Raw genomic sequence first — 10,092 nt, 5'->3', positions numbered from 1 at the left:
CAGCTGGATAAGCGAAGGTATCAATAAATGTAATGAACAATACAAGAAGCAGAAACAGAAGTTTTTGTAAACAAGAGCAGGACTGTCCATTGGCTCTTGGTATTTAACTGAAGTAGTTCATGAGTATGAAAAGAGGATTTGTTTCATTACATGTTGCATTTTGCCTTTATTGAGGAAGAATAATTTTGGGGGGGAAAATATCCAGCTAGGAATTACAGGAAATTAGGCTCCCAGAGACTTACTGAGGACTTCTGAAATGTTTTGAAGCTGTGCTAATCCTTCACTAATTTTCTTTACTGTCTGCCATAAAGTAGACCTTCTTTGGCCTCAATGGATAAAAGAGAAGCACATTGCAGTAACACTTAACACAATCAGTTATAAACCCAGCAGCTGCATTCTCACAACAGGTCAAGTTTTTGCTTAGCCTATCCTGCTGGGTGAACTCAGGTCATTTAACTCAGTTATACTTCAGTACATTGGGCGATTCAAGAGTGTGATGGCTGGTTTAGTGGGTTGTGTGAATGGAGCCATCTTCTGGGTTGGCCCAATGAACCACTCACCTGGCAAATGGGCTGGATTTGCACAACCTACTAAACTATGGAGATAAAATAACCACGATGAACCTTAAATGTAAAGGCTGAAGTGACAAGGGGGGGGGAATCAGCACTGTTTTGAGTAGATGGAACCGTTGTAAAAACAGAATAGATGGCTTCCAATCTCAAAAATGGAAAAGAATGACAGACAGACAGACAGACAGACAGAAGGATGGACAGGCAGACAAGCAGGCAGACAGATAGACAGACAGGCAGATGTGGTTCACTGGATGTTTGACATTTAAATTAAGTTTAGAATACGGTACATGAATGTTACCTCCAGTGATGTACAGGAAGGGGTTGCCCAAAAAGTCAAGATGGTGATCACGCAATGAAATCCCCTCTTTTTGTGTATGTGCTGACTTCACACACACATACAAAGGGGCAGGGCTTCACTTTTGTGTTGCAACCACTCTTCGACTTCTTTGTATCACTCCCTGTAGATGCTACTGATTACCAGTAGAACTAATCTTGTGAAGGACACCCTGTAAACAACTTTTGTAGCTCACAGATGAATTGTGGGCTACTTACAGTTCTTTGATGATGTTGTTTTTTTCTTGCAGATGTTTCATGGCCCAACTAAGTTACCTTTTCAGTGCTAGAAAGGAGTGGGGTTTGCTCTCTGTTAACCCTATTTCCTTCTAGCACTGAAGAGGTTACCTAGATGGGTCATAAAACGTCTGCAAGAAAACAACTAAAACACTTGACTATTTATCATTAGTCTGAAACTAATCCTCCCCCCCTCTCTCTCTCTCTCTCTCTCTCTCTCTCTCTCTCTCTCTCTCTCTCCCTCTCTCTCTCTCTCTCTCTCTCTCTCTCCCTCTCTCTCTCTTGCTCTCTCTCTCTTTCTCTTTCTTTCTTTCTTTCTTTCTTTCTCTCTTTCCTTCCTTCTTTCTTTCTTTCTTTCTTCTTTTTTCTTCTTTCTTCTTTTTCTTTCTTTTTTTAGCTCATATTGAGAATATTGATGTAAAATATACACCCAGCATTCAGTCCATCAAGTTTGTTATTCATCCTCCTTACACACCTTTCAAGGATGATGATGACTCCCTTCTGACTGTAGTGGACATTTTCAACCAACTTGATATTGAGTTCCACTATGAAATAACAATGTGCTGCACAAAGACCCAGCTGAAGGTAAGTAAGAAAGGGGACGCACGAATGATCACGGGCTTACCTTAATGGCACATGCAGTCGATACAATAATAAAATTATACAATAATAAAATTATTACAGTCAAAGACTAGCATGTACAATGAGCCTAAAAAGGAATTGGGTCGTGTATGGATGTTCTCAGAGGGTAAAAATGTCAAGATGGGGACCACAGCTATAATAATAATAATAATAATAATAATAATAATAATAATAATAATAATAATAATAATAGTAGTAGTAGTAGTAGTAGTAGTAGTAGTAGTAGTAGTAGTAATAATAATAATAATAATAATAGTAATAATAAAGTTGGAAGGGACCTTGGAGGTCATCTAGTCCAACCCCCTGCTCAGGCAGGAAACCCTATACCATTTCGGACAAATGGCCGTCCAGTCTCTTCTTAAAAACTTCCAGTGTTGGAGCATTCACCGCTTCTGGAGGCAGGTTGTTCCACTGGTTAATTGTTCTAAGTAACTCCTTAGTTCTAGGTTGCTTCTCTCCTTGATTAGTTTCCATCCATTGCTTCTTGTCCTGCCTTCAGGCGCCTTGGAGAATAGCTTGACTCCCTCTTCTTTGGGGCAGCCCCTGAGATACTGGAAGACTGCTATCATGTCCCCCCTCGTCCTTCTCTTCATTAAACTAGACAGACCCAATTCCAGCAGCCGTTCCTTATATGTTTTAGCCTCCAGTCCCCTGATCCCCCCTATTGTTTGTTTGTTTGTCATGTTTCTTAACCACCCATCTCCCTCAGAGAGAGCTTCTGGGTGGTGTACAGTATAATCAATAAAATTAACATTAAAATCAGGCTAGTTTAAGATGAAAATTTTAAAATTATAAAAATAGTATTATCATTGAAGCCCCACCTTTTTTTACAATGCATATACCAGATGTATGGAGTCTATGCAGGGGAAAATTGGCGGCTTGGCTTAGAAAAAACAAGATCAGAGGAAGGGGAGAGATCAAAAAAAGATGGGATTTGAGGTTATAGGCTGGATCAGGGAGCTCTACCACTAGAATAAGGGGCCCCCAAATTATCCAAAGTAATCCACTACCACATACTGTACACGCTCTCCATAAATTCTCTGTTGTGTGGACTTTCAGCTGACTTTGGAAACTGATTCTCTCTAACTCTTTCTCTCTCTCTCTCGCCTCTCGATTTAGTGGAAACAAATTGTAAATAATGAAGAATTTAACATCAATGACTTGGATCCTGACACAGAATATAATGGAACGATATACATCCGATATTCTGATAAAATCAGCAAGTCCTGCATGTTTCGAGTACGGACGTTATCAGGTGTGGTTTTGATGCCCAATTTGATTCTTCACACAGCTGTTTTCTTTTCGTGAACTAGAAATATTTCTTTAAAAGTTCAAGCACTCTGCATCCTACTCTCAGAAAAGTTCCCTGGCTCTCTGCCCTCTCAGAAAAGTTCCCTGGGAAGCACTGCCCTCAAGACGTCGTCTTGAGGGCAGTGCTGCCCAGTGGCTAAATGATCTAGATATCCGGCAATAGGTTTACCCATCCCAGTAACTATGCATACATAATTGAATTTTATTCATAATATTACTCATCATGTATGCTGCATGTTTTTTAAAATGGTTCACTGCTTTGATGTTTTATATTCTGATACACATTTTATTTGCTGTTTCTGTGAGGTTTTGTGCATTAATCCTGCATACGAAATAAATAAATAAAACAGTTCAAGCAGGTGATGTCCTCATATAGTTCTGCCTTTATCTTTAGCATAACAAAAAGGATAAATGGGGCTCTCTGGGGCAGTGGTGGGATTCAGCCACTTCGCACCACTTCAGCAGAACTGGCAGCTAATTTTTTGTTGCCCAGGCCCAGAATGGACTTCCGGAAGCGGTATCCACACAGAGAACTGGTTGTTCACATATTTGAATCCCACCACTGCTCAGAGGGCTTTTTAACTTAATTCTGAGAACATTATAGGTAATTATTGCTCTACTATTGGGATACTAAATTCATGATTATGATGCTTTGGGGTTTTATTATATTTTTAGTATATTATTGTGGACAATTTATTCATGTAAACCATTGAGAATCATAAGATTGCAGTGATCTAAAAACCTAATAAATATGTAAAAATAAAAAGCCAAACAACAAACTTTTAAAATTCATAAGTGTTACCTGTTTTCTCTTCCTATCTCTATCCTCTTTGCAACTAGGAGAAAACTTTAAAGTTTTAATTTCTCCCTTTTTATTGACTCCTTTGTTTGGTTTCCATATCTTGACTTATGGACAGATAGATAGATAGATAGATAGGTAGGTAGGTAGGTAGGTAGGTAGGCAGGCAGGCAGGCAGGCAGGCAGGCAGGCAGGCAGGCAGAGAGAGAGAGAGAGAGAGACAGACAGACAGACAGACAGACAACCTTTATTGTCATTTTTTACTGTGGGCACAATGGCACACATTAAAAATGAAATTTAGTTGCTTGCTCTCAAAGTGTAAACATACATAACACACATTTAAACATACTATATACAACATATGCATAGACCTATACCCTTACATATAAGTAACATATAAATATTAATCACTGTCTATCTTGAATACAGTATTGTATTGAATACAATACAAATTAAGCACTTTATAGATATCATAGTTTTAAGCTGGGTCTTTTTAATTTAATTTCATCAGACAGAATAGCAGAACATTTAAGCAGGTATTGGCAGGATAAAAAATGAAACAAGTAGGAATGATGTGAACAAAATTGAATTATTTGATTTCCCTGTAAGAGTGACTCTCATTTATATAAATCTAGATTAGATGTTATGCCTGCAAGTAGCCTTTTTTTGCCAATCTTTGGTTGATTTTTATTTTTGTTCTCTTTCCCATATAACTAAGCATGTTTTGATAATTCAAAAGAATGAAATTATTGGTTCCTTTAAATACAGATAGAAAGATGTTTATTATCAGTCCTGCCCTAGAAGTTTAGGACAATTCAGGATTTTTTTTTCTTTTGCATGTCTCCAAACTAATTAATTAATTTGTTGTCTTCTGTCCATAGATAACACCTGGCTGCCATATTTGTTTGGAATGTTTATATTTATAATCATATTTACCTTTGGAGCTGTATTTTACTTGATGTATAAATATGTTAAACAATACACCATTCAGCAGCCCACATCTCTGGTATGTAATTTTCAATTATATAAAAGTCTTCATTATTTTTTCATTGGCCTTTTTTCATCTACATTATTTTTATAAATAATTCAAGGTGGTGAGAGAGAGAGAGAGAGAGAGAGAGAGAGAGAGAGAGAGAGAGAGAGAGAGAGAGAGAGAGAGAGAGAGAGAGAGAGAGAGAGAGAGAGAGAGAGTGAGTTTCCTGACCCAAAATTACCGAGTCGGTTTTCATGCCTAAGGCAAAACTAAAACTCACCATCTCCTGGTGATTTACCCAAAGTCACCCAGTCGGTTTTTATGCCTAAGGCAGGACTACAACTCACAATCTCCTGTGATTGGCCCAAAGCCATCCAGCTGGTTTTCATGCTTAAGGCAGGACTAGAACAGGCTTCTGGTTTCCAACGTGGTGCCTTAAACACTAGGACCAAGCTGGCTCATAAATTATGATTTATGATCTCAATATATATCTCATTTATCAATATGCTTTGGAAAAGATCAAAACAGGAATTCTATTTCTTCTCTGCTCCTCTAAAGTCCATTACAATGAAACAAAACCTCTATCTTGAGCATAAGTGTCTCCATTTGGAGACAAATAAACTTCATTTGGTTCAGAAGAACAGGTTCAACATATTCAAGTCACATTTCATATACAGCAGTAACTGTAATAAAACGCCAAAGTTCTTGGCGTTCTATGTTCCTATGTAATTGGTCTGGGAGAAGTCTGAGAGGACTGTAAAATGAGGGCAATGACAGAGCATCATGTATCCTCAGTGAATGCAGACCTTAAGAGGACATTCCCTTACCTCAACTTTGATAGAGTCACAGTGACACAGTCCTTTACAATATGGAATTTTTCTTTGATTCTGAATACCGCTGCCTTAAACATGGCTTGCCAGTATGAATGCTGTTCTGTAATTGGCAGATGTTGTACGATAAAGTCTGAATTTAATCGGGTACTTGGGGAGAGGGGATGTCTGTTAAATCCAAATGTCCACTAAATCCACACTTACTGTATATCATTTGCATTAATTTACATCATTTGTATAGTGAGATAATTGATGTAAAAAGTGTAGAGAAATTTAAAGTAAGATTTAATGGACAAGCTCTTGATTTAATGGACATAAGTCTGTTAAATGTGGCTAAAGTCTGAACGATAAAAATTGTTCATTGTCTGTTAAAAATGATTAAACCAAAATTTTATTGTACTGAATGGATTACCACCAGATTCAGTGAATGATTAATTATATTCAAATTAAAGTAATCTGGTGATCTAGTTAATTAGTGATCTGTGATTCTGGCACCTTCTAATGCAGTGTTTCTCAACCTTGGCAGCTTGAAAAACGTGTGGACTTGAAGTCCACATGTCATCAAGCTGCCAAGATTGAAAAGCACTGCTCTAATGTTATAAGTGTCCCTGGAGAAAGTACATGCAATTGGAACTTAGTTTTGAATTTATCAATATATAATAATCAAATTGAAGAGGGATCAGTTAACTTTTAATCAATAATCTACATTTTAAATTGCATAAGACTCTGAACTAGCAGCTAATACTGAATTTTCTTCCTCGATAGGATTTCAAAAGCATTTCCCGTTTCCAGCCTCTCATATTAAATGTGGAGCATGCCCTGAGCCCTTACGATTTATCCAAGATTATCCAACCAGGGGTGTGTTCCAATGAGATTAGCCATTACATCCAGGGTGTGCCAGAGAACCAAAAATTATTCAGACCAATAGCGACAGCATACCAGCAACAATCCAAAACGCCACCATTCCAGCCTCTTGCCCAACCCTTGAATGGTCTTCCAGTTGGATATGCCCCACAAGTGATCAAGAACAGCCGGTTGCGTATCCTAGGGGACAATCCTTCCACATTAACCTATGGATTATGCGTTGAAGGGGCCAGCCACAAGGCAAACCATTCTTTAATAAGCAATGGACGCTATAAAGCCCAGAAACCAGAAAAGACTAACAAAGAGTTGCAGGAGACCACAATGCCACAGGAGGAAGGGTTGGGAGTAGAAACCAGCCCCCAGATTCAACATCTCCCACTTCAGGAAGACTCAAAAGGTCCACCACAAGAATCTCCGAGACTTCTGGGAGAATGGAGACCTATCACCGTGGACAGAAGCGGAGGAAGCTACAGAAAGCAGGCAGAGGTCCTACCTTCCAGCTCAGAAGTTGGCCAAAATGCTATCTTGGAGGGAGCTGATTCTCTACTGTTAACCGTCTCCCCACCACCCTTATTTGCACACTCTTCTTGCAACAACCTCCCTCAAGATCACAGCGCAGGGCAACCGCCAGCCTTCGGCCTCTCAGCCTGGACTGATCATTTTTTGCATTCCAATTCATTGGGATTCCAAATCACAGACTGCGTAGCTCAAGAAAGCTGGGGGTTAAAAAATGAGCCTCAGACGTCAGATATTCCCTCAAATATCCTGGACACTCATCAACTCAATGGACCTTTCCCCAGTTTGTTCAGTGGCTTGGAGCTGAAGCTCCAGTGGGATGGCAGCCCAGAGGAACATGCAGCAACTTCTTAAGATGTGCAAAAGTTTTGGGAATTTCTTTCTACAAAACGAAGTGGGAAGCTGATAGGGTTTTTTTTTTCAAATGTACCCTGACTGCTCTCCGTGGGCTGCACGTCTCTGTCTTTAAAAAGAGGAACATTTTTGAAAACTGCCTTCCACATTTATATTTTATACTGGCTAGGTGAAAATGTGAAAATAGAATGAAATAAATATTATTCTGTGTTTGACGTGTAATCGGATAGCATCCTTTTACAGCTGTGAAATACACTTTTTTGGGGGGAAATATATATATAAATCCTCTAAAGCAGCGGCCCCCAACCTTTTGGGCACCAGGGATCAGTTCCGTGGAGAGGCATTTTTCTGCCAGCCAGAGGGGGGCCTGGTTTCATTTGCTTCCTGCATCCCACAGATGGGGCTTTGATTGTTTGCGTGGACCAGTTGCTGGCATGCTGCAGACCAGTGCACAGTCCACAGATCAGGGTTTGGGGACTCCTGCTTTAAACACTGCAGGAAATATGTCAGCAATAAGTTGGTGTTGCTGGAGAGGACTGTCTATAAGTTTTGGTTTTGGTTTAGCTTTATTTTGTTTTTATTACTCCATCTTTTAAGAAATTACAGCATCTGATTTTAGCAATGCTAAATCTTGGGAGCTCCAGGGCTGCAAAAGCAGTGGTGTGGGTGGGTGGCTAATGAGGTACTGAGATACACAGTACCAGTGACAATGATGCTCAAATATAGACTATGCTGGATGCCTTGGGCTCGTCCAGATGATCTGTTTTTCAAACTTCCAACCCTTCTGAATTCAAACCCTTTTGACTAGATGTGCAGAGTGCAGAGAAGAGCAACAAAGATGATCAGGGGACTGGAGGCTAAAACATATAAAGAACAGTTGCTGGAATTGGGTATGTCTAGTTTAATGAAAAGAAGGACGAGGGGGGACATGATGGCAGTCTTCCAATATCTCAGGGGCTGCCCCAAAGAAGAGGGAGTCAAGCTATTCTCCAAAGCACCTGAAGGCAAGACAAGAAGCAACAGACGGAAACTAATCAAGGAGAGAAGCAACCTAGAACTAAGAATAATTTTCCTGACAGAATAATTAACCCGTGGAAGAACTTGCCTCCAGAAGATGTGAATGCTCCAACAATGGAAGTTCTTAAGAAGAGATTGGACAACCATTTGTCTGAATGGTTGTCCATTCAGGCAGCATCCTGCCTGAGCAGGCGGTTGGACTAGAAGACCTCCAAGGTCCCTTCCAACTATCCTAATCTATTCCTAATCTAATTCTATTCTATTCTATTCTATTCTATTCTATTCTATTCTATTATTATAGATGTATTCAGGCATCAGAATGCTACAAGCAGGAAAAATTTCTTTGTGAGCATTTAATTTTTTGAATTCTGCACGTTTCACAAAGAATGATCTGTTCCTTACTTCTCACTAGGGACTTTCAGGTTTCATGCCCCACCTTCCTTGTCACAAAACTAAAAAAAAACAATACACATAGTCCTCAACTTACAACCCTAATGGACTCGCGACGGTCATCAATTATCACTTTAGAACCATCACGAGTCCATTAGGGTTGTAAGTTGAGGACTATCTGGATCTGCTTTTACAATCTTTATTGCAGAGGTTGTTAAGCAAATGCTACCGTCGTAAAGCAACCGCCACGGCCATAAAGCGAACACACTGTTCACTGTGGGCCGTTTTTTTGCCAAAACCCAGAAGTAAATGCTGGTTTTCAGCAAAAAAAATTGTACAACGTGGTCACATGATTGAAGGCCATTGCAAACCGCCGTGGTTGCTCCCTGGTTGCTGAGCGCTTAAAATACAGTCACGTGACCACGGAGGGGGAGGGTGGGCCATCAGGTCTTCAGAACTGGCCACAAGTACCTTTGGGGGAGTCTGTTGTAACTTTGAGGACTCGCTAAGAAACCAGTCGTAAGTCAAAAACGACCTGAAAATTGCCCTTTGTTTCCGTGCCTGTCATGCACTGGACTTCTTTAACTTGTCATGCCAGCAACTGCAATTGCAGCCCCTCAAAAATTGGGCTGAGCAAGAGCCCTTCCCTAGAAGCATGGACAATCTCTTCAGGATCTGGCAGTGACGCCCTGTCAATGCAGGAGCGGCATCCACCGCTCTGCAATGGCATTTTTCCTGACTACAGATACACCTCTGATGTTGTCAGCCTTGCGAGGTAGTCCAGACAAAAAGGCACGCTCAGAAGGACTAGTTCTTACTATATTGTAGGTTACACTAACATACTCTTGTAAGACAGAAGGTACATCTCTCTGTGTCGGGCTGTAAAAGCCGAAGAAGATACACTGAGGTTTTTCCAAGCAGTCTCTTTTAATGTCTCTCACCCATGTTGCCAAGCTAAAGCAGATGACTTGCACCAGGAAACATATACTCTGGCAACTATTAGGGAGGAGCTGTCTTAGCTCTCTTTCTCCCACGCAAACTATTTAAACTTTGTAGTGTTTTGCTCCTCTGGAATGCAGCCCCTCCCTCCTGGGAATCCAGACTACATTCCACCACACTCTTCCCACCCACCCATCCCCCTCGCCTTTACAGTGCAAGGAGCTAGAGAGGGTTAATTCTGAGACGTTTGCCATGGCCCCATTCCTTCTAGGCCCTAGGGGCTCAGCCATCTCTTATCTGATCACTGCCAAATCT

At 40.4% G+C, this 10,092-nt stretch overlaps 1 protein-coding gene across 1 annotated transcript in view; it reads left to right on the top strand.

The window, feature by feature from the left end:
- Nucleotides 1-7,496, top strand: part of IL22RA1 (interleukin 22 receptor subunit alpha 1) — a 16,057-nt gene extending 8,561 nt beyond the window's left edge. The window contains exons 4-7 of the mRNA XM_015819669.1: nucleotides 1,540-1,727; nucleotides 2,904-3,039; nucleotides 4,776-4,900; nucleotides 6,463-7,496. Of these exons, the coding sequence (XP_015675155.1) occupies nucleotides 1,540-1,727; nucleotides 2,904-3,039; nucleotides 4,776-4,900; nucleotides 6,463-7,431 (1,418 nt within the window). The 3' untranslated portion in view covers nucleotides 7,432-7,496. The remainder of the gene's footprint in view (nucleotides 1-1,539; nucleotides 1,728-2,903; nucleotides 3,040-4,775; nucleotides 4,901-6,462) is intronic.
- The last annotated feature ends 2,596 nt before the right edge of the window (nucleotides 7,497-10,092 follow it).

The sequence above is a fragment of the Protobothrops mucrosquamatus genome, unplaced genomic scaffold (genome assembly GCF_001527695.2).
Source record: "Protobothrops mucrosquamatus isolate PMUCROS unplaced genomic scaffold, P.Mucros_1.0 scaffold963, whole genome shotgun sequence".
In the NCBI taxonomy this organism is placed as follows: domain Eukaryota; kingdom Metazoa; phylum Chordata; class Lepidosauria; order Squamata; family Viperidae; genus Protobothrops; species Protobothrops mucrosquamatus.
Note: the sequence above shows the minus strand (reverse complement) of the source record. Positions and strands in the feature narration are given on the sequence as shown.